Below are 23534 nucleotides of genomic sequence, written 5' to 3'. Positions count from 1 at the left end.
GGGCGGGCGGTTGCCATGGCGCCGGGCCGGCCTCCGCGGGCGGTGCTGGTCGCAGCCGCCGGTGCGGCCTGTAGCGGGGGTCCCGACCGAGAGCGGCTGCCGTCGGGTCCTCCAGCGCCTCGCCCTCCCGCCGAGGCCCGCGGCAGCCTGCGCGGGCGGGCAGAGGCACCGGCTGCCCGCTTCGATTTCTCCCACGGCCCCGGGGTGGGCCCCGCGCCCCGGCACCACGACACGGAGCCTGCACCGGGCCACTGGGGCGGGTTTATTTATAACGGTGTCACAGAGTATTGCATAACGCAGGCAGACGACAAACACGCTGGTGACGGCGCTCGGCCGGGCTCCGGTGCACCCTCCCTGTGCCGGTCCCCTCGCTGGCACCCATGGGTGCAAGGGGGTGGGAGCACCGTCCTCCACGCAGTCGGGACTTTCCAGCGTGGCGGTACCGGCTGGCTCCCGCCACCGCAACCAGGGCTTGGAGCCAGTGCAAGGAGCCCGGGGGAGGAGGGCGTACCTAGGGGAATACATCGCACCGCGCGTAGAGGGCTGAGGTGTCTGCACCGCGTGCGGTACAGCGGGGGAACGCGCTACGGGCATCTACGTCCCAAAACGGGGCGCGTGGGACCGGTGGCTCTCCGTGCAAGCAGGCAGCAGGTTAGCTTTCCTCTTTGTCAGCCTCCTCCTTCTCATCTTCATCGTCTTTCTCCCCCTTGAGTTTTTGGCGAGCGAATTCCTCGATGACGATGTCCTCCTCGCTGGAAGGGAGAGCAGAGCGTGGTGAATCCGCGGAAGGCGACCGTGGGGAGCCTGCAGTCCGGCTGCCCGGGCTGCACCGCAGCAAAGAGGGCGAAATCCCTGCTGACACCCAAACCCTGCTCCTACTGTGGGACAATGCGGTGCTTGCCCTGGCCCTGTCACCCCACACACCGCAGGGAACAGTTGGGTCACTGCGAGCCACAGCCTGACCCGAGCACACAAATCCAGGACGGGTTGACTGTGAGCGTGCGTGACCGGAGGAGCTGGGCTCTCGCCTGCAACTTTTGGCATTTTTTAAGGCAATATTTTGCATTGTCAAGGGAAAAAAGGGAAGGAAAAGAAATTAAAGTGGAGACAAAGAGATTAGTTACCTCCTTGCGAAAGGCAAGCAGCAGATGACATCAAGTAAGAGCCACAAAATGAAAAGTGGGGGAAGAAAACGGAAAAAAAGTGTCAGCAAAACCGATTCCAAAAGCTTGTGAATGTGAAACGACTTGGCAAAATCTACAGGGAGCGATGGTGGGGACAGGCCAAGAGATTTCCTCCTCTGGAAGTTTAAATATCCTCGCTGAGCTGGGAAACTGATAGGCTTTGGTGTGAAAGCCTTGCAGTTGCAGCCCGAGTTTCCAGGCTCCAAATCCCAGTGCTCGTGTCCCCTTGCAGGGTGTAACCAGACACAAAAACAGTTTTTTGGGGCTTTGCAAGCCAGGGCCGGCTGCGGGGCTGGTTGGCGGCCGTGGCTGCCAGGCACAGCTGCCAGGAATGGGTTTGGCACGCTGCAGCTTCCCGGAGGGAAGCAACCCCAGCTGTGGCTTCAGCTGGAGTAAGCTCATGTGGTGGGAGGAGAAGAGGGCTCTGGCATTGGGGAGCGTGCGGGGGCACGGGGCTGTGACCAGCACCGCTTCCAGCAGCCAAGGGACCTCAGCGCGGGGTGGATGGGGACTGAGGCCGTAGGGGACGTTATGTCCAGCGCTGGCACTTGTGACAGGGAGACGCAGTACTGCCGGCTGCTTCTGAGGGACAAGGCAAGATCCGGGCTTGCAGCAGGAGAGGCTGTTGTGTTTGCAGCAAGGGTAGTTGTAAAATAAGCCCTAGAAATTTGCAGAACATGCGCTGAGCCCAGCATTTGAATCCTCCCAGCCTGTGACAATGCTCCTGCTGCCTGTGCCACCATGGAGGGTGTCATGCTGTCTGCCGTGACACAGGGGCTCAGGACTTTGCGTCCTGGATGATTTAATCCAAGGATTCTCAAACTGGAATGGGGCATCACATCATCTGCGATGGATCTGTCACATCCATCTGCGATGGATCTGTATGGTTTATGTGTTAGAGGAAATACTGCCTTGGGGTATAAGGAAACATCTTTTTACCTTGGCTTATCTGTAGTCCATTGATAAGCAAAGCACAGGAAGGCAAGGATTGAGAGAGACACACATGCAGGTTAATAGAGAAAGGACATTTCAACTAACATCTCTTCTTAATGTTCAGGTGTTTTTCTGAAAAGACAGACGTTGAGACGGGTGGCAGCCGGGGTGCCGCGGGGAGGAGAGCTGCTCCCACGGCTGGTCCCAGACAGAGGGTGGCTGCCGCGCAGCCAGAGCAGCTCTGCCCGTCGCACAGCCACGGGTGCTGGGGCAGAGCAGGGCCCTTTGCACAGAGGCGGCTGCATCAGTGTTGCTTTTACCAGTTCCCCTCTGAACGGGAACTGCCTCTTCCTCCCCTGCGTTTCAGCCGCATCCCAGGCGCTACTTACCGTCCGCAGGCTTCGGGTGCATCAGGATGACAGGCAGCTCGACACCAACGTCGCTGGAAGGAAAAGCACTTCTTTCAATAAACCCGCCCAGCACCGCGCCGTGCTTGGCCCCGCAGGCAGCTCCCTCCTTACCTGGAAGTGAGATCCCCCAGGATGCTGCGGCAGCGGGAGAGAAGGGACAGAGATCAGCCAAGGCAGAGGTGTTAGACTTAGCTTTATAATAAGGTAGAAGATGATTTATAATAGGGGTGAAAGGCAGCGGTGATGGGGATGGAGGAGTGGGAGTCAGAGAGCAGCCCAGCATCCGGCTGCACCTCAGCCCGGGGGAGCGGGGCAGGGACTAGGGGACCCACCGCATGAGTCCCTTCGTCACCTGTCTGGTGGTACAAGATCCCACAGCATAGCCCAAGGGGATGGTCCCTGCCCCCCGCGCCTGCAGAGCCTCACCCTCCTCGGGACACCACCAGGTTGACCTTCACTTTGTAGGACACCAGGATGCCCAGCACCTCCTTGTCCATGCCGGGTCTCAGGCTAGGAGAAAGGCAGAGCGGAGCAGTGAGGTGGGCTCGCAGACCCCATCCGCTCCCCCCACAGCAGCTCCCGGGGCTGCCTCTGTGCCCCATTTCATGTGGGGTGCACTGGGGTGTAGGAGGAGGGGACAACACAACGTGGCAATAAAAGAGAGGGGAGGGCAGGTCACTTGGCTGAAGCCACAGAGCTGTTTCTGGAAGCCACTTGAGCTGCCTGAGCTGGGATTTACTCCTGAGATGAGACCCGATGCAGCTCTGCGAAGGGATACAGGGGCTTTGGACGATGGTTGGGACTGGGAGGCTACATCTACGAGATGGAGAGATGGTCTGTGGCCATGTTACAACATCCCTACATTTTCCAGCTGGATGGGGTGGGCTCAGGCACAAGAGGTGTGGGGGACCCTTGGTGGGAGCCCAGAGCATCCTGAGCAGCGGGAAGCTGTTGGAGAGGGGGGAAGGCATGAGTCCAGCTGTGGTGGGCAGCGGGGGAGCCCACCTGGCTCTTACATGGTGGTGGAGGCCAGGTTGGTGTCCTCGTGCTTGAGCTTGCCATCAAGAGCGAGGCCTCGCTTCTCACGGTTGGCTGAGAGCGTGGGAGTAACAGAGTACGTTTTGGAGAAGGTGGAGTTGGCCGCCACGTTCTCGCTGGAAGGGGTGGGAGAGGAGAGCTCAGAGCCAGCACCAGCCTGGTGGGTGCTCAGCACCCGCCGGAGATGCTCAGCATTGCACCAGGCACCTGGGCAGAGCCAGACACCCCCGCCCTGCCCTCCCCATGCAGCTGCCTGAGCCTGTTTCCTCCTTTCGTTCCCTTATACAACCACTTCTTTTTTCTACCCCCCGCCTTTGCTGCAGCCCTCCTCGTTCTCAGGGGCGCAGAGGCTGTGGCTGGCCTCAGAGATGCAAAGTGAGGAGAGGAAGCAGCGGGGGGGCAGCTGCGCACCTTCCCCCAGGGACCTCCCCAGCCAACACCGGCTTGCGCTGGGGGGCACGGTGTCCACAGCCTTCCCTCTCCTCTGCTTCCTCTGCATCTGCTCTTCTAACCCTGATATTTTTGCTGCCTGGTGTAAAACCGTCTTCCCTATCCCCTCTCCCCATCACTCTCCCCTTCTCCTCCTCCTCCTCCTTTCTCTTCCTCCCTCTGGCCGTGACGCCATGCCACCCCCAGCCTCTTTTTACTTACTTTATCTCCTCGGTGCACACAGACTTTGTGTATTTATCCAGCGAATAGAGGACCACGTCTGTGATCTGATCAACTGGGGAGAGACAAGAGGGCGCAGCGTTGGTGATGCGGCAGAGGGACGGGCGTGCAGTCCCCATATCCAACAGGGAGGCTGGGATGCGGTGGGCGCTGGGACATGCCCCCCCTGCCCCCTCTCACCTGAGATCTTAATTTTTTTCACAATCTTGTTGGTAGTGTTGTTGATGTTGACAGTCACGTTGATGGGTTCTCCGTGGTAGTAGATCTGCAGTGGGAAGAGGCTCAGTTAACGCGACTGGGCATCCTGCTCCCCATCCCTGGGGACACATGTGGTGGCACGAGCCGGGGGACAGTCCCCGTACTGACCTCCTTATCCAGGGAGGCTTCGAGGTGCAGGGGCTTGTCGGACATCATGAACTGCCGGGTGGTCTCTGTCTTCGGAGGTGGCCCCGTCTTCAGGGGAGCAAACTGGATCTTGCGGATGACGAGGCGCACCGAGTTCCTGCGGGGCGAGAAGCGGTCACCCCCAGTCCCCCCGGCAGGGATGTGTTGACACGGCCTTCACGGGGGACACGTCGGCTGTCTTCAGGGACATCACAGTGTCTCTAGCCAAAGGATGCAAGCTGCAGCCTGCTCTTAGGACATGGTGGGCACTGATATGGGGACCACTGCCCCTCCTTCGGGCAAAGTAGCCCATCCACATGTGGCACAGGCTGACAGCAGGTCCTCGGCCAATCCCGAAGCTGGCCACCCCAAAACGATCCGGTGGTTTGGTTTTAGGGCCATGGCGCAGGAAAGGGATCCCCTGCAAATACCTCTTGTGAATTTTCTCCTCCAGATTTTCAGCACAAAATCCTTTGACCTCGAAGTCCACGCCGCAGGCCTGGGGGGACACGTACGGTCACTAAGCAGGAAGGGCTCAGAGCTGCCTGAGGTTTAGGTTCATTCCCCTCCTTCCTCTACTGCATCCCTGGAGATCCTGGTCCTGACTCCAGCCATCCTTCCTCCCCAGCCCTCACCCCGTGGGCCACGCCCCCATGAAAGAAGCAGCTCTGATTTTTGGCACCCCACAACTTAACCCCCTGCCAGGGGGAACGGGTCCAGGGGACAGGGGTCAGGGATAGCAGCTCACCTTTCCCACATCGTCTGGTCCCGGCTGGAGGGTGACCGAGCAGGGCAGGTTGGTGGCAATCTGGGCAGAACAGGGAAAGAGAGAAAAAAGTAAATAAAGAACGTGCCCGGAGATGAGCCCTGGTGCACACCATGGAGGTGTGTGGTCAGGAAGGGCTGAGCAGCCCCTACCTCGAAGGTGAAGGGGTAGGCGTTCTCCCCGAGCTTCTTCATCAGCCTCTCCTGCAAAGGAGTGAGGGTTTTGGGTGCCTGGTCCGGCACCGGCGGGAAGATCTGGGTGGTCAGGACATAGAGGTCCTTCCTGAAGGTCAAGCCGATAACGTCGAGGTCATCTCGGCCGTAGCGAAACGCGCAAGTCAGCGTCACGTACACTGAAGCCGGATGGAAACGGAGAGGAGCGGGGTTAGGGGAAGGGTGAGGTAACGGGAGGCATGGGGGAAAGTGGTTGAGAAAAGAGGAAAGAAAGAAAAACTACTTTAATAACTCTCTAGGAGAAATATAACCCTGTTATCAGGACCCAGACCTCAAACACCGAGTTAACAAGATTCATCACGTGTTTCTGCAAGGCACAGGTAGCTTCAGAGCCGGTGCCCCAGGTGGAGGAGGCAAGAAGAAAGAAGCAGCTTTCCTCTCGGGATCAGCCACCATGACCCTGATGTATGACGAGCTGTAGACAACCCGTTGCAGTTTTAACCTGACTACAGTCCCAGGTTGCTTGAGCTTTGCACCAGTTTCCATCCCTTCCTCTTATAATGTGGGGTTTTGTGTCTTAATACCTTTTCTGTCCTTTAGGTACTCCGGGTCGATCAGGCAGACGCCATCTGCAAACAAGCAAAGAAGAAGGGCCAGTGAGCTCAGCTGCCCGGGAAGATCCTTGCAAAAATACAGTACTTTTTAAAATCAAATAATATGCTTATCAGCTGGGAAGGTGACCGAGGGGAGCTGCTGGTGAGGGGGATGGCGATGCCTCCACCCGCAGCATGGACAGGTTGTTTTGCAAAGGGATTTTGTCCCTTTCCCCACCATTTTTCTGTAAGGGTATTTGCAGGAAAATAGGACGTTTGCTGCTCTGGAGCTGCCCTTGCTCCTCCTGCTCCAGTAGGAAGCAAAGAAGCAGCCATGGGCACAGGGACCGGTCTCCCCGGCTGCTCGCTGCCCGTGCTTCCCCCTCCATGGCGGGCACGGCCCCACTCACCTACGGAGTCCACCGACTCTACGTGGTCCACAAAGTCTCTCTTCCCCAGGTAGATGGATAGCTGGAGGCAGCACAGGGTGAAAGGAAGAAGGAAACAGGTTAGTGTTTGCCATGGAACCGGCTGAAATTTTCACACCCCGGGTAGTGTTGGGGGGCTCGTTAACCCTGCCATTGGTGCGTTGGACCAGGCATTGCATTTAAGGATTCATATAGGTTTTTTTTTTTAAATTTCTAGTTTGAAAAGCAAGCCCTGCGGTGGCATTGTGGCAGGTATAGCAGGAATCAATCCGATTTCAAAGGGAAGGGAAACCCAGCCTGCGTCCAGTCCCACGGGCAGAGCCAGCCCGGAGGAGCCCCGCAGCCCCTCCACACTGGCACAGCCTGCACCCCCCGGGGACGGGGCGCACGGACTCACCTTGCTGTTGGGGCTGGTCTTCTTGAACACCCTGCAGAGGAAACACAAACAGACAGGTTGGGAATGCCCAATGCAGGGAGAGGGCTTCCCTGCAAGCATGGTGCATCTCCAAGAGCTACGCCAGAGCGTGCACGGGATGTCCTGGCCTTGGGGAATTCGGTGTCCTGCAATTCAGAGCCAAACCCACCCCGTCTGGCTGCCCCGGGGGATGTCACGCTCCTGAGCTCAGCTGAGGAGCGGGTGCATTAGCTGGCTGTGCCTTGCGGGCAAGTGAGAAAGCACCAACACGCAGAAGAAAAGAGAAGGTGCTTTGCTGGCCCCGCGACGGCTTGCTCCGTCTTGCTTCAGCGAGCTCATGTACCTGCCCGCGGGGGCAGAGGGTGGGGGGAGCCGGGGAGCTCGCTTTCTCCTTCTGCTCCTGCCCTGCAGCACCCTGCTCCATCCCAATTAAAAAAAAAAAAAAAAACAAAAAAAGAAAAAAAAGACACTTACTTCGATCCTTCTGCCATTTTAAGTCAGCGGCCGTGCAGGCGGGGATCTGCGGGGAGAGATGGAGGGGAAGTGCTGAGCGAGGTGGTGGGGAAGGGGCAGCCGCCGGCCGTCGCCAGCCCGCGGGAAAGAACCATTCTGTCCCAATGAACTGCAGGGCCGCGGTGCTGCTGGGCCTTTCGCCTTTGCAGAGCTCGGGTGGTCGGGGTTCAGCTGGGGCTGCCCAGCTTCGGGGCGGTGCACAAGGCACGTGCTGGTGGCTGGAGACCCGGCGGGGCAGCCGAGCCGAGCAAGCCCCTCGCCCTCGGCTGAAAAGGCAGTGAAGAGGAGGTGGAAGAGAAAAAGGGAGAGCGATGCCCCAGGCAGGGTAGGCTTCCGAAAATAGAAAGCACAGGGGTGACTCCCAAGGGAGCGAGTTCAAGGCTGGGAAAGGCAAGAAAATGAACAAAATGGCTTACGGAGTTTCAATTTTATGAATATTTCTGGTCTGCAGGAAATTGGCTGTTATGGCTTAACGGCAGGAACGGGCTCATTTTGTCCCATCACTCACGGGAGAGTGAAGAAACCACAGGCGCAAAGGTCGAAGGCAGCTTAACCACCCCACGGGCAGGGGGGTCTCGGGGTGCACAGCCCCGACCCACGGTCCCTCCGTCCCCATCCCTGGCCGGCAGCGCCAGGGCCGGCTCTGGGAGGGCAGCGCTGGCAGCCCTGCCTTCACGCCGGGAGCCCTGCCCGACTGCTGCCTGCGTTTTGCTTGCTCAAACCTGGCGTCCAGAATTAAACCGTAAATATCGCACTGATCACCAGCTGATTCACTGGGAGATTAGGTGGGATGAGCTCAGCTTCTTAAAGTTAGGCAGCTCTGACATTAGCAGAGCTTAAGCCCAGGCAGGATTTTAAGCCCCAGGGGCAGAGTTACCTCTTTATGCAACCGCAGGGATGCTGGAGAGAAAGAAGAAATTGATACGGGGGGGAGGAGATGATCCTCTTCCCCACAGGAAAACAAGGGATTAGTCCCAAACACAGGATCTTTGATGCCCTCAGGTGCTGCGGGATGTGAAGCTCGGGCAGCTTGGGCAGCAGCAAGAGAAGGTGCGAAGGGAGCGGGCGCAGAGCAGTGCCATGGGCTCGGCCCTCTCCAGAGCCCGGGAATTGGGGATGAGGCGATGAAAGGTGGAAGAGAGAAGAGCTGAACTCCTCCTCTGCATCTCCCAATCTCCAGAGAGGGCACTCAGACCCCTCCTGGCTTGGCTGAGCTCTCCCACGCTGCTACCCGACCCCTCCACCCATGCACTCTGGCTCGGCCACGCTGAAATCCTTCTGGCCACATTTTTCCTCTTTCAGCCCCAAACCACCCTCCTTCCAGCCACAGTCCGGCACCAATGTCCCTGCCCCCAAGTGTTCTACAAAGCCACAGAATCTGTGCCCCAAAGCGCTGGCAGGGCCCAGGCAGCAGAGCAGGCAACACTCACCTGGCGGGTGGACGGACAGACAGACGCTCTCCTCTTCCTCTCCCAGCACGTCCCGCTGCCACCCGGTCACTACGGGCTGCTCCCAGCCCTGCAGCTTCTTATACCCCCCCGGCGGTCCCTCCCCTGGCATCTGATCTCACCCGCTTGGCTTTGGCTGGAGATGCGGGGGGGGGGGGGGCGGGGTGTGCGCGCGCTGTGGGAGAGGTACTTTTGGGAAGAATCCTATTAGTTTATTAACTGGGGAGATGCTTCATGAGTAGGAGTGGGCTATAAATATGGATGCTGCTGGAGCCCTGAGAAAGCAGCTTACGGAGATCGGCAAAGCAGGCTTAGGAGCAAGGTGACGGTAATTGAGGCGGAAGCTCTGCTCCTGATGGGCAGGGGCACGGATTCCCACAAGGGCTCTCCGCGACTGCTCCCATGGCAAGTGGAGCTGGGCCAGCTCTGGGCACGAGGGTGGATGGAGATGGCAGAGGGGAGGGAGGGACCTGCCCGGTTTTATCCTTCCCTTACGTACTTTGCTGAATGGCTGACAGATGGATAGGAGGTGCAGGTGGCTTTTTGCATGGCCAACGTGCCCTTCTGGCTGGTCACCTAGAGGTGACTCCTGTGGTCCAGGGCACATGGGACACCCTTGCCATGGGGATGCTGATGTACAAGGTCATGGGGCGAAGGCACACACGAGGCTTGGGGCTGCAGCGGCTGCTCCCATGCCAGGCTTCACCCCCCCAAAACAGCGGGGAAGGGCTGGCCACCCCTCGATGGTGGGACACAGACCTGCCACTGTCCCCCAGCACCGCTGGGCAATCTGCTCAGCCCTGTGTCTTTTCATAATGCCGCGGGCTGGCCTTGCCTGACCCGATTAGCACATCATTAATTCAAGGTTTGCTGCTGCAAATAGAAAACTGTTAAAAGCGCAGAGTGGATTTGCCTTTCGGCTGGCCGGGAGAGAAGCGCTCCCCGCTACCATCCTGCCTCGGCCACGGCTGGCGCGCAGGATCCCCCTCCCGCAGGATCCCTGCAGGATCCTCACGTGGATGCTGCCCCCGGGTTGGGCCTAGGGACAAGGCACAGACCCCAAGGACAACGCAGGGCAGCCTGCAAACTGCTCCAGCAAGGCCCCACTCATCTTCCTCACCTCCAGCATCCCTCAAGCCCTTGCTTGCTCGGCCAGACCCTTTGCTTTGAGCACGCACTTGGTTCTGGCTCAGCCCCCGGAGCTGAGCACCGAGGTTGGGATGTCTCTGCTGGTCGCTGTGCCTCCATCCCAGAGCTGCCAGCAGCCTCCTCCCAGCACCCTGGATCAGCTCAATGACCTTCAGCACCTGGGTACCAACCCCTCCCGAATGCAGCCCACCTGTGCCCCCGGCCCCGTGGACCACCAGGAGCCACTGGGAGCCACCAGGAGCCACTGGGAGCCACCATGGCACGCCAGCCCTGCCAGCCCCACCAGCCCCGCTGCCCAGGGCTTTAGCTGTCAGCACACGTTGCCGGGGGCCGGGACTTGTGATCTCTTTAATTGCACACAGGAGAGCTGCTTAGTTTGCAGATTAGCGGGCGCTATTTCAGCCAAGGTCAGGGGGACACGTGAACTGTGATCTTCCCGCTGGTGGATAGAAGAGGAGGAGGAGGAGGCAGCCCCAACCGGGGGGGGATGGTGGAGCGGCCGGCTCCAGCGCCATGCCCAGGGCACCTAATCCCAAGCTCTCGGTTTGCGGCTCTTCGTTAGGCTCTTAATAAGGCCTCTGAGACTGGTGTGGTTCACAAGGGCCATGGCCATAGGGTCTGCAGAGCATGCTGAGGATGCAGAGCAGATTTCATTATGGGTGGCTTCAGCTATGTTTAATCCCAACTGGGTGGATTCAGCTAGGGAGACCTTACCCAGGTAGGGGGGCAGATATTTCCCCTCCCCAAAACGGTGGTGAGACAGACAGACCACATCCCTTCCCGCGCTCACGCCATGCTCTGAACCAAGCGCCGGGAAGGAAGCTGGGGGATGCAGCGCTGTGTTAAAAATAATAGGGAAATGAGACAGGGCTTCTTCCTTTTTCCTGTTTAATAAATGGTCAAAGGCTCCTCTCATCTGCCTCGTCCCACCCGTCCCTCCAGGTCCACGTGCTGCGTGAAGCACAGCTCAATCGGCCCCTTCTAGTGGGGTAGGACGCCGGCCGACGTGGCGCTGGCGGAGCGTGTGGGGGCCTGGCTTCATCCCTGGCTCCCGATGGACAGTGCCCTGCAGTGTCCTGCTTCCTCCGGGTGCTTCGGTGCCCTCGGCCGCAGGAAGGGAGCCCGGGGGAGCCGGAGCCACCCAGCAAGCTGGCACTGATGAACCCCCATTGCCTTCCAAAATACAACTGTCCCCAGGGGCTGGCAGAGCTCCCCGGGTGCCGGCGCCGGTGCGTGTGGCAACGTCCCGGCTCAGCCTCTGGCACTGCGCACCGCAGCCCCCTTACGTAAACACCCGCAGCCGGTGCCGCTGATTTCTCAAAGCCCCTCAGAGCTCCAGGTCTTCTTCCCCTGATCCGGATTAGCAGCGTGGACGGCATTAATCCGAAGCCAGGCGCCTTCGCGGCTGCGGGGAATTATTGCCGCACTGTTAAGTAATGGGAGGGAGCAGCGCCGGCGGGAGCGGGTCTCTGGCAAGACGGGGGTCTCCACCAGGATGGGGGTCTCCAGCAGGATGGGGGTCTCCAGCTGCTGTCCCTGGACAGACCCGCCATCACTGCATGTCCCCATGGCGGGCGCTGGTGAGAGATGACACTGCTGCCCTGCGGCCCGGAGCTGCCAGCCCAAAATCAAGCGGACTGCCCAACTTCCCGGTGGCCCCGGCCACAGGTTCCTCTCGAGGGCGGGAGCCCAGGAGGAAGCCTCGGCAGGGGCTTTTGGCACGTCTGCGCTGGGGGGCTGGGGCAGGCGGTGGTGGGGGACGGTTCCTTTGCGTTGGGCTCATGGCTCAGGGGTCAGCTCGTGATGCCAAGTGTGGCAGACAGCCAGGAGCATGGCTCGGCACGGCACTCCATCCCCACCCTCATCCTCCTCTGGCAGGAACCTGTTGTCCTGTCTCCCCCCAGCGCAACCCTGGTGCTCCCGGGCACCCTGGCAGCAGACGGTAGCTGCTGCTCATCTGTAATTAATTGCTGCTAATCATCCTAACGCAGCTCTAGCCAGCTGCTTGCCCAGGCGGCCACCGGCACGTGCACGGCCCGCTCGCTGCTTGCCACGAGGAGCAAAACCTCTGGGCCTGCGCCTGGGAGCTGCCGGAACCCTGGTGCTGTTTGCAGCCAGGAAAAGCCTCCCGCCTTCCTGACCCCCTCCCGGGAGCCCCTGAACCCCACTTCCCTTCCGCCCGGAGGCAGAGCACCCACAGATGGCGTGACATGAATGCGATTATGGGCGCCCAGCTCGCTCGGTCGCCCAATGCCTGCAGCATCTCTGTCTCCGTGTGGCCGGCAGCAAACGGCAAAGCCCCGGCATGGGCAGCAAGCTCCCCGGGAGCAGGCAGCTCGGTCGCTGCCCGCAAGCTGCCCGCCTGCCCACTGCCCCAAACACATTTCAGGGCTTGCTGCTGTCCCACACCACTGGCAGTCCCCTCTCCCGGGGTCCTGCCCGAGGGACGGGGCTCTCCCCCGCCATCGCCCCTCGCCCCCAGGGAAGATGAGCAGCAGGGAGCGGGGTGGGGGCAGAGCCCCTGCTCCAGGACTGCTCCTGCCTGCACCCTGCCGTGCTCAGCCCTGCGTGGCCGCAGGCTTCCCCCCAGAGCGGGGCTGGAGCGGGAGGAGGAGCGAGGAGGCTGGTCCTGGCGACGGGGGGAGCAGAGCGCGGAGAAGGAGGAAGAGCGCGGCGGCCGCCGCGGTGCCGAGCGAGCGGCACGGGGGGCCGAGCGGGTGGGCCCGGCTGGTGGGGCCAGGGTCCACGGGCACCGGAGTGGGTGCTGCCTGACCCAGCGCTGCTGCCCCGAGGGGCAGCGTGTGCCAGGCAGGGCTGCCAGCACGCCTCGCGGGAGGGCACGCCTCGCGGGCGCAGCATCGCCGCTCCGCTCCTGCTTGGCTGCACCCCGAAAGCTTGGCTCGCTGTCCCCAGCACCCCGCAAGGCCGCAGGAGCCCCGCACCGTGTCTGCGAGGGACGGTGAGTGTGTCGGGTGAGGTCTGGGTCCCCCGGTCCGGGACACCTTGCTGTGCACTGGGGCAGGATGGTGGCCCCGGGACTGGGGTGGCAGCACGGGGTGATCCCCCGGCGGGAAACATCTGTTCGCTGATCTCTCTGCCCTCGTGCACCCCGCAGGCTGGAGCCCCCCGCGATGAGGAGCGTCCAGACCCCCGGCCTCCCCCAGCCACCCCCCCGGTCCTGCTCCTGCCACGCTGCCTGGCCGCGGGGCACCTCGTCCCCATGAGGATCACCTCGGTGGCTGCACATCACCGCTGGCACCTCCAGCCACCGGCTCGCTCGGGTACCGGGGGGCTGGTCCCCCCACACCACCCCCACCTTCGCCTTCCCCAACCGACTCAGTGGGCCAGCTAATAGCCAGCATCCGCTGCTGAGCCCCGATGCGGGGCTGGGCCGGGGACACAGCGCAGCCGGTGTCCCACCACTTCAGAGGATGGCAGCAGCAAGCTGGTACCACCGGGACATCAGCCGGGTGGTGGCGGAGGAGCTGCTGGCCAAGGCCGGGCGGGACGGCTGCTTCCTGGTGCGGGACAGCGAGTCGGTCTCGGGGGCGTACGCCCTCTGCCTCCTGTGAGTCACCGGCCTGGCTTCTGCTCGCGGCTTCTCCCTCTTGTCCCTTGCTGGGGTCCCTCTGTCCCTCTCCCCGCTCCGGGCGCGCCACTGCTGGCACCGCCAAAACCTCATGGAAAAGCCTTCTGCAGGGACGCCGGCGGGGTGCCAGCTCTCTGCCTCAAGGGTTTTCGAGTGATCCCCAGGTCAGAGCAGGGAGAACCCCGCGTCCTTGGGAGCAGGCAGAAGCCTGGGCCGGCAGCCCTGCCCAGCACCGGGGTTGCCGAAGGGAGAACCCGAGATCCAGGGCACGCCAAGCCATTTTGGGCTGCCCGCCATCCTGGCCCCGTGCGCGGGAGCGGCTGACTCGCATCGCCCTCCCTCTGCAAAAACAAACATCCCCTCTCCCTCCAAGCCCCAACGCGGCCGCATCCGGACCGCGACACCCGCTGTTAACATTTCAGATGCCGGGATTTCGGGGCTGCATCCCCTGCTGCCCACGGGGCCACCCGCCATCTTCACACCTGGGACCGGGTTTACAGCCCCTGAGAGCATTGTTGCTGGGGCTGCCTGCACCCTTCCTGCTGCCTGCACCCTTCCTGCAGCCGAGCGACACGTCTGCAGCGGGGAGCGCGCGGGGCGGCGCCTCGGCGGGTTTGGCAGGATGCCACCCCCTTTCCTACGGCCGGCCTGGCCCGGCGCGCGGGACAAATTGCAAACACATGGTGTCGAGGGGTGCGGGGGGTGCGGAGCACGCTGGGGGTTCAGCTGCCCCGGCTCTGCCAGCACCCCGGCACTGAGTCGAAGGTCAGGCCGATGCCAGACAGGATGGTGGCAGGGGCAGGGATGTGCAGTGGCCTCAGAGCGAGTATGACTGTGCTATCGCAGCCACGGGGAGCACAGCCGGGCTCCGGCTGCCGAAAACCCTCACTGCCATGCGGAGCCTGCGGGCTGTAGGTGCCCCAGCGAATGCTGGCAGAGACACGGCTGAGCCCCCGGCGTGCCGTGGCTGTGCCCGCTGCAGGCAGGGTGCTATTTGGACGCTGAGCATCCTCCCCTGCAAAGGGGTGCAGACCCAGAGCTGAGGGTGATGCTTTTATTTCCAGAAATGAGAACTCAGTTCCTCTCTCTGCAGAGAGGATGGGGCGTTTGCATCAGGGCTGGGTGCCGGGCACCCCCCAGCGCTGCCACGTGCCCACGGTGTCGTGGGGGGCACGATGGGGGACCCTCGTCTGCTCTCTCCCAGGTTCCAGCAGCATGTCCACACCTACCGCATCCTCCCTGATGACGAGGGGCTGCTCTCTGTCCAGGTGGGTGCAGCGGTGGGTGTCCAGAGGCTGGGTGCTGTGGGGGTGCACTCCCCTAACACCTCCGGGCACCGTGCGGGGGGGCCACCAGCTGCGCGCTGAGGCACGGGCAGGATGCAGGTGCGAAGGGGCCAGGGTGCTCGCCTCCCCCGCCGGCCCCTGCGCAGCACCCGGGGAGGTGGTGTCTGCCTGCCCTCCCCGGCACGCCGGTGCTGCGAGCGAGCGGTGCGGTTTGCTTTTTGCACAAGCTGCCTGCAGCGCCCGGCACGGCAGGATGCGAGCGCTTTGCAGCCACCCCTTCGGCATGGGGCTGCCTGGGGAGGCTTCCTCCCCGCCAGCCCCACGGCTGCCGCCAGCCTGCCCAGGGCGGCACAGCAAAACGCTTGTCCCCTTCCTGCCACTGTCCCCTGCCCCAGCCTGGCCAGATGGCCTCGACCCCTGCGATGTCTGTCCCCGCGATGTCTGTCCTGGCGCCGGCTTGGCATCGCTTCCCCTCTTTGGTCTCACTTCATGGTTTCTCCCGGTACCCGGCTCTCTGCAGTCACCCCTTCTGACACCCTAAAAAGAGCATCCCGAGGGTCCCTAGGGAGCATCCCCGTCTGCTGCCCGAGGCAGATGTCTCCGCACTCCTCTCCTTGCTCTGCTGCCCTGCCAGGGGCCAGGGTGAGCTCCCCATGGGGCCGGCATCCAGCTTGCCATGGGCACATTTTGGGGTACAGACCCGCTCGACATGGCAGGCTGGTCTGCAGCCCGGCGGGGGGCTGCCCCGGCATGTGGAGCTGGCGGATGGGGGGACGTGACGGTGCTTGCCCCCTCTCTGCCTCCCCAGACCATCCGGGGCATCCAGGCCAAGTGCTTCCGCACCCTCCCCGACCTGATCGGCGCCTACCAGCAGCCCAACAACGGGCTGGTGACGCCCCTGCTCTTCCCCGTGCACCGGGCGAGGCAGGGAGCCGACGAGGACTCGGGTGAGCCGGGGAGGGGGCAGCGGGGGCCACGCTGGGCTGTGAGCGGGGAGGGGGTCCCGCTGAGCTGGCTGTCCTCTGCCCGCAGATGGGGAGGATGGCCGAGGTGGTGGCCACGTGGCGAGCGCCGTCCCAGCCGGGGGAGCCGGGGCAGGCGCATGGCTCGGCGTTCCCATCGCCGGCCGGACCCACATCTCGCAGCAGCTGCACCAGAGGCTGCAGGAGCAGGTCCACAGCAGGTAACGCACCCCTGCCCATCCCAGGCTGACGGAGGCGATGGGGTGGGCACGGCCACCCCTCCCTCGCGGTGGTGGCACCCTCAGGAGGGGATCTTTCCAAAGATGCCCACTCGCTCTTGCAGCCCGGCCAGCGACTTCATGGGCTTCATGGCTGAGTACCTGAACCATCACCTGCAGCTGGACCTCGAAGCGCTGCGCCACGGGCACCCGCAGCTGCGTCATCTCAGCACCGCACTCGTCACCGCCTGCCGGGCGCTGCACAGGCGAGTGGCCTGGGAGCGGCAGGGCTGGGGGGGGACATCCTCCGGGGCCACCCGCCTCGTCCCCGTCCCCTTCATGATGTCCGAGCATCGCCACCGAGGCTCGGGAGATGCCCTTGCCGGTTCTCACCTGCTCCTCTCCTCTCCTCTGCAGTGAGATCGACTTCACGCTGGCGGGTCTGGAGACACTGGCCAGGGTGTTCGACCCCCCCGTGTCCCCTCGCAGCCCGGCCAGGGAGCAGGTGAGCTCCCCGGGCCACTGCAGCCCCAGCCACCCGGGGGTGCCTTGTCATGCGTGGCGTGGGTGCAGCTGGTCTGCAGGGGAGGCGGTCGGGGCGGTTTCGGTGCCTGTCGGTAGCCAAAGGTGCTGCACGCCCCGTGGTGCTGCCGGTGGTCCTCGGGTGCTGCGTGTGCCGGGGTCCCCGCAGCCGGCAGAGGGGACCTGGCTCCCGGTGGCCTGGGGACAAGCAGCGACTCATTTCTGTACCCGCTCCAGGATGTGGTGGGGGGGGGAAGCTGCTTCCCCTGCCAGACCCCAGGGACCCCCACATCTCGGGGTGCAGCCCAGACCAGCGGGGAGGAATCTACTGGTCCAGTGCCACTACGCTGCTCCAAAAATGTCCGTCCTTCCCCTCAGGGTTTCCTGACCAGCGATCCAGACCTTGAGCTGCTCCTCAACAAGATATCTACTGTCAACCATCTCCTCTCTTCGCTGGAGAAGAAGGTGCCTGCCCCCCCGGCGATGCCAGGCTGGGGAAGCCCGGCTGGGTGCAGGGGGGGGCACGGCCACTGTTAATGGCAGCTCTGCCGGTGCCCCGGGCTGGGGAACCTCGCTTTGCTCCAGCAAACCCCTCACTTAAATTAAACCCTCCAGCAAAGCAAGCTGCCAGGGGTGGCACAGCCCTGGGGTGCCCCTCAGGGCAGGACGGGCTGGCACAGGGTGCCCAGGGCTCCCAGTTAGCCCAGTGCCCCCAGACCGGTGCCCGTCTCTCTGGCAGGTGCTGAAGTCGCTGCAGGAGACGGTGTCGAGGCACAACCTGGCGCTGCCCAGCGTGGCGGCAGCCCCCCCGCCGGCCGCCAAGCCCCTGGCCGTGCAGAGCTTCGAGGTGAGGGCGGGGGGCGCGGCAGGGCCCTGGCGTCGCTGCTCGGGTGCTGTGGGGCCGACCCAGGAACCACGTCCCCGTCTGCAGGTGAAGGTGGGCAAGTCGCAGCGGGCAGCCCTGACGGTGGACGTGGAGTCGGGTACGGTGGCCATCACCAAGAGGGGCAGCGGGTCCCCGGAGGAGACCATCCCGCAGGACAAAAGTAAGGGGCTGCTGACCTCCCACCAGCTGCCGATGGGGCACTGCGCAGCCGTGGGATTCCCTGGCACAGGCCTGATGCCAGGGTGATGGGCTGCAGACCCGGTCGCGCCCCGAGCCCCCATCCCACGCTGCCTGCTGCCCCCATGGCAGGAGGCGGGGGGCCACCATTGCCCCCCTCACACCCGCCATTCAGTCCTGCAGCTGATCAAATACCAGAGTGTGCAGAGCAAGGTGAGGCTGGTGTACGACCGGGAGCCACAGAGGAGCCTGAGCAGAGACTTCATCTTCCCCAGCGCACGGGTAAGCAGCACCGGCTGCGCTCACCGGGAGTCCTGGGGGAATACAGGGCCGTTATGTAGCGATGCAGCAAATGAGTGGTCTCAGGGTTGAGACCACCCCTGCAAGCTGGTTCCTATGCCTGGGGGTGATGTCCCCCTGATCCCACCACTGGCACCTCCTGGGGTGCTGTGGCTCCTGGCTCCCCTTTAGGACCCTAAGTTACCCGTATTGTCCTGCAGAAACGAGAGGCCTTTTGCCAGCTGCTGCAGCTGATGAAGATCCAGCACTCCAACCTGGACGAGCCTGACCTCATCTCGGTGTATGTCGGGACATGGAACATGGGTAAGGGGCCAGGATAAGGTCGCATTGTCCTGGGAGGCTGTCGTGGCTGATCATGAGCCCGGGTGGGTTTTGGGAGGTGAGGGCTGCGGGGAGCTGCCCCAGGAAACCTGAGGTCCGAGCTGGTCCTCGGTGGGAGGAGGAGGCTGGAGAAGACCCTGACCTGGTTGCTTTTGGGTTTGTCTGTCCCATCGTGATCCACTTGCCCGGTGGCTGTCAGGGGAATGGAGGAGCTGGGGTACTGGGAGGGTCTCGGGTGGTAGCAGTAAATCCCAGCATCAGTCGGGGATGCGCATGGGTGAACCACGGGCTGGCACAATGCTTCCCGTCCCCGGCGGCTCCTGGAGATGTGTAGGGTCTGGGGTTGGAGAGGAGCCCGAGGAACCTGGCATGTTGTCCCCCCGCTCGGTGACCCGCTGTCCCCTGCCCGCAGGCAGCACGCCGCCGCCCCGCTCCCTCGCCTCCTGGCTGACCTCGAGGGGCTTGGGGCGCACGCAGGACGAGACCACCGCCTGCATCCCCCACGACATCTACGTTATCGGCACCCAGGAGAACTCTCTGGGTGATCGCGAGTGGGTCGAGTTCCTCCGCGCATCTCTGAAGACCCTCATGGCCATCGACTACCGCGTGGTAATGTCGGGGCGCAGCCTGGACCCCTCCAGCTATGACTGGGGGGACACCCAGTGCTGGGCAGGCTAAAGCCATCTCCTGGCAGTCTCAAGGAGCTGGTTGCCAGCAGCAATCGCCCCAGGGCTCTCACCCCCAAACCCAGGGTCCTCTCCCACCCCAAATGCAGCCCAGGGAACCTCCTATGCCCAGTAGACCCCGTGCAGGGAGTGCCCTCCCCAGGAGCCAGCTTTCAGGGATGGGTTGGCTCACCTTGCTGCTTCTCCATCCCCACCGTGCTCGGCCGTGGGGCGATGTGGGGGGAGCAGTCAGGCTCACCCCCTGCCCCCCCCCCCAGGTCGCCCTGCAATGCCTCTGGAGCATCAAGATCGTGGTGCTGGTGAAGCCCGAGCACGAGCGGCGCATCAGCCACGTCCACACCTCCAGCGTGAAAACCGGGATCGCCAACACGCTGGGTAGGGATGGGCATGGGGTGGGGGGGATGCCCCAGAGCGAGGGGGCAGCCTGAGGCCATGCCAGGACCTCCGGGTGCCCCCAGAGCTCAGTGCCTGGCACATCCCTGCAGGAAACAAGGGAGCTGTGGGCGTCTCCTTCCTCTTCAATGGGACCTCCTTCGGCTTCGTCAACTGCCACCTGGCCTCTGGCAGCGAGAAGACCCACAGGTGAGGAGCTCAGAGGGGTGGGGCTGCCCCAGGGCAGGCGGGTATCTCGGGGGGCTGGAGGAGCCCCAGGGCAGCTGTGGGTCTGTCCCTGTCCCCCTCCTGTCCCCACCTGGCATGGACAGGATGAGGATGAGGTGTCCCCAGGGTGGCTCACACAGTGCTGCTGTCCCCCCGCAGGCGTAACCAGAACTACAGTGACATCCTGCGTTCCCTGGTCCTGGGCGACAAGCGGCTCGGCGCCTTCGACCTCACCCTGCGCTTCACCCACCTCTTCTGGTTCGGGGATCTCAACTACCGCCTGGACATGGACGTGCAGGTGGGACCCCGCAGGCACCGGGGCTGGGGACAGTGGCACGCTGGCGGCAGCGCCGGTGCAGCCGCAGGGGTGAGAGGAGCCGGGGCTCACCACGCCTTCCTCCCCTGGCGCAGGACATCCTTGCCCACATAACCAAGAAGGAGTTTGAAGCCCTTCTGGCTGTTGACCAGCTTAACCTGGAGCGGGAGAAGAACAAGGTGTTCCTGCGATTCAGTGAGTGCGGGGGCAAGGGCACTGCTCCCCCCATGAAGATAGCGGCACCCAGGGTCCCCGCAGACCTCTCCCTGTGCCACCTCCGGCACTCGGCAGTGCCCTGTCCCGGCACAGCCTCATGCGAGGTGCCGAAAGCCTGGCGGACATCAATGTGCACCGTGCAAGCCCGCCGGGGCAGGTCCCTGGGCTCTGGGGGACCTCTGCAAGCACGGGGACAGTCAGAGGTGGCCAGGGTTGCCAGCCGTCGGTGTCAGCCCCCTGGGGACTCTCCCCGGCGGGTTGCAGCTGTGGGGACAGGCAGGGACGCTGGCCCTGTGCCACCTCTGTGTCTTGGTTCCCAGGCGAGGGTGACATCTCCTTCCCGCCCACGTACCGGTACGAGCGGGGCTCCCGGGACAGCTACATGTGGCAGAAGTTCAAGCCCACGGGGGTGAGTTCCCCGAGCCTCCGCCGAGCTGCAGGACATCGCCGGGGGACAGGGACGGCAGGCTCGGACGGTGCCAGCGGGGGCTGCGTGGTCATGCTCAGCCCCCACACCTCCGCCAGCCCGTTTCCTCCCCAAAGGGGGTCTGGGTGGGAGGGAGCTCATTTTTTGGGGTGCTGGGTTGCTTTCCTGGGCTGGGGGGAGCCAGACCCGAGGCGGCACTGAAGCCGGCTGCTTTCCCCACTTTCAGATGAGGATCAATGTCCCCTCATGGTGCGACCGCATCCTGTGGAAGTCGCACCCGGAGACCCACGTGGTCTGTAACTCCTACGGTGAGTGAGACCCCGGGGCTGGGGAGAGCCTGGGGTGGCCAGCGCTGCCTGGGACCCCGGGGCTTGGGGACCGTCACCCAGCTGCCCCCTCCCACCATCCAGGCTGCACCGACGACATCGTGACCAGCGACCACTCGCCCGTCTTCGCCACCTTCGAGGTGGGAGTGACGTCGCAGTTTGTGCCCAAGAAGGGTAAGGGGTTGGGGTCTGTCACCCCCCGCGCCCGGTTTGGGGCGAGCCCTGGCCATGGGTGCTCGGCTGGCGCACGCCGACCCGCCGGTGCCTGCCCGCAGCTCCCGGGCCCGGCCCCGAGCCCCTGGCCTGCATCGAGTGGGAGAGCATCGAGGTCATTGTGAAAACCGCCAGCCGCAGCAAGTGCTACATCGAGTTTCACTCCTACTGCCTGGAGGGTGAGGTGGCCCCGTGGGGACGGCGTGCCGGGGCGTGCTGCGGGGGGAGCCCGGCCCCGGCTGGAGCTGTGCCCCCCACTCTCCCCTGGCAGAGGCCCAGCGGAGCGGGGAGAACACCTCCCAGAGCTGCGACATCCCCGGCTTCCTCAAGTTGGGCTGGTCCGCAAAGCATCTGCCCGTGGTACGCGCTGGGGGGGGGCAGGCGCTGGCCCCCCCAGCCCTCGAGCATCCTCCTCCCTCCTCTTGCCCATCCCTCCTGCTGGCTCCATACCCTGAGCCCCAAGGGGTGGCGGGGGCTCTCACTGTCCCCCCCAGGACAGACCCACCCCTGTGCCACCCTACCCTGCGGCAGCCCCCCTGAGCACTCCTCTCTGCGCGTGCAGCTGAACCCCATCCTGCCGGACCTGGAGTACCTGGGGGACCAGCACCTGCTCCTCAGCATCAAGGGTGTGGAGAGCTGCGAGTCCTACGGTGCGTGTGGGACGGTGGCGTGGGGGCCACCGTGGTGGCACGGGAGGGTGCCAAGCATAGACCCCGCACGGCTCAGGTAACAGCCTGCTGGGTGTAAGGTTTTGCAGCTGGAGCTTGGCAAAAGGGACCCTGGCACCCACCCTGCTCTGCGGTGCTGCTGCATACGGGGGGCTCGCCTGCCCCCCGAGCTGCCCGGGCAGGCTAACACAGCGTGCGCTGTGCCCGCAGGCGAGTGCTGCATCGCCATGAGGTCGATGATCGGCAGCATGGCCCAGCAGTTCGAGACCTTCCTCTTCCACCGCGGTGAGGAGACGGGCTCCATGCGTGGCTGGATGAAGGTCCGGGTCCCCAAGGACAGGCGCAGCACCCGCGAGAGGCTCTACGGTAACGGGGCTGTGCACCAGCCCCCTCCCATCGCCCTGGGCTCAGGACCACGCTCAGGCACAGCATGGCCAAGAGCCGCTTGTGCCCGCGCTGGACCCCGGCCGTGGGCAGGGGCCATGCAGTGCCCGGTGGGGAGAGGCTTGACTTCGGTGCCTTTGCAGAGTGGATCAGCTTCGAGGAGGAGGATGCCGAGCCGGCGGCAGACGCCCCGACGTGCCCCAAGCCACCCCTGCAGCGCCTCAGGTACCCCAGCCGGGCTCTGCCCCGTCGCGAGCCCCGGCCGCGGGGTGATGCTGAGCCCTCTCCCGCTGTGCTTTGCAGGAGCCGGCCCCGCAGCCTCCCGGAGCCGGCCGCTGGCTACACCAACCCAGCCTACTTCATCTTCGAAGGGGTCCCCAACGCGTGGGTGCTGGCCCCCGGCGCCGGCGAAGCCCATGACAAGCAGGCAGAGAGCCTGGACTGGGGCCAGCGGCACCGGAGCCCCCTCGGGGCACAGGTCCCTTCGCCCTCAGAGGAGGAGCGGTGGGGCGGCCGGCCCCGCTGTGTGCCAGGGGGCCCATCCCGTGGGCGCCCACTCAGCCCCCCCGGCGTGGGCCGGCAGAAGAGACCTAAATCGGCCGTCCTGGCGAGGGACACAGCGGGGCTGGGCGACTGCTCGCTGACGGCGCTGCACATGGCCACCTGCCTGAGCCAGCTGGACTGGGCGTCCCCCGAGCACGGAGGGTGCAGACAGAAGACCCTTCTGCACCAGACCCACAGCGCCCTGGAGCCACCCCCGCGGCCCTGCCGGGAGGTGCCGAGGTGCACGCCGGATACTCACCAGCACGGCCGCCCTGGAGAGGTACTGCTGTGGTTCCCACGGGGCTCTGGAGCTCAGCTGGGGGGCTTGGGGAGCTCAGGGAGGGGAGGGGGCCTGCTTTTGGCCATGGGGCCACCAGCAGATGTGGGGTCCCCTCCCCATGGCACTGCTCTGCCTGGTGGAGCCACCACGGTGCAGGCAGTGGGATGCGGTGGAAGGTGGAGGAGCAGCAATGTGCCCCATTCGCACGGGGCGAGGATGTGAAGGTGGGGACTTCATGGTCCTGGTGTGACGCTGCTGGCGTGTGTCCTTGTTCTTCTTTCCCCAGTGGCCCTGCGACAGGAGCGAGCGGTCCCACAGCGTCGGCGGATGCCTGGGCCACTTCGGCTTGCAGCAGGACATGGAAGGGCTGCAGGAGCACGTCTGGGACCACCTGGAGATCTTCAGATACCCCCAGGCCCTGGAGCTCGGAAAGGGGGGCACCGTGCAGGCCAGCTCCTGTGGCCCCAGGGTCCCTGGCAGGGCCCCGCGCCCTGGAGGGGAGGAGAGGTGA

At 63.9% G+C, this 23534-nt stretch overlaps 2 protein-coding genes across 2 annotated transcripts; one reads left to right on the top strand and one right to left on the bottom strand.

The window, feature by feature from the left end:
• Positions 1–603: 603 nt before the first annotated feature.
• ARR3 (arrestin 3) lies at positions 604–7484 on the bottom strand. Its single transcript, XM_075161907.1, has 17 exons — positions 7468–7484; positions 6976–7006; positions 6561–6621; positions 6142–6186; positions 5537–5736; positions 5367–5426; positions 5050–5117; positions 4601–4736; positions 4415–4499; positions 4217–4289; positions 3544–3681; positions 2954–3037; positions 2639–2662; positions 2507–2559; positions 2124–2133; positions 1125–1127; positions 604–752 (listed from the first exon to the last, which is right to left on the bottom strand). Exons 1-17 carry the CDS (start codon positions 7482–7484, stop codon positions 653–655), a joined length of 1188 nt encoding a protein of 395 aa, XP_075018008.1. The 3' UTR covers positions 604–652.
• Positions 7485–12749: 5265 nt separating this feature from the next.
• On the top strand, positions 12750–23534 carry LOC142087569 (phosphatidylinositol 3,4,5-trisphosphate 5-phosphatase 2-like). The gene is made up of 27 exons (XM_075161906.1): positions 12750–13062; positions 13219–13671; positions 14897–14960; positions 15787–15925; positions 16011–16161; positions 16284–16424; positions 16576–16663; positions 17059–17145; positions 17420–17527; positions 17612–17726; positions 17919–18025; positions 18244–18346; positions 18777–18973; positions 19308–19425; positions 19536–19632; positions 19810–19948; positions 20062–20161; positions 20503–20591; positions 20836–20917; positions 21020–21109; positions 21211–21327; positions 21420–21508; positions 21711–21798; positions 22027–22182; positions 22344–22425; positions 22504–23023; positions 23310–23534. The coding sequence occupies exons 2-27, from the start codon at positions 13535–13537 to the stop codon at positions 23532–23534; spliced, it is 3429 nt and encodes a 1142-aa protein (XP_075018007.1). The 5' UTR covers positions 12750–13062; positions 13219–13534.

The sequence above is a fragment of the Calonectris borealis genome, chromosome 13 (genome assembly GCF_964195595.1).
Source record: "Calonectris borealis chromosome 13, bCalBor7.hap1.2, whole genome shotgun sequence".
NCBI lineage: Eukaryota > Metazoa > Chordata > Aves > Procellariiformes > Procellariidae > Calonectris > Calonectris borealis.
This window is presented reverse-complemented; position numbering and strand designations above follow the sequence as displayed.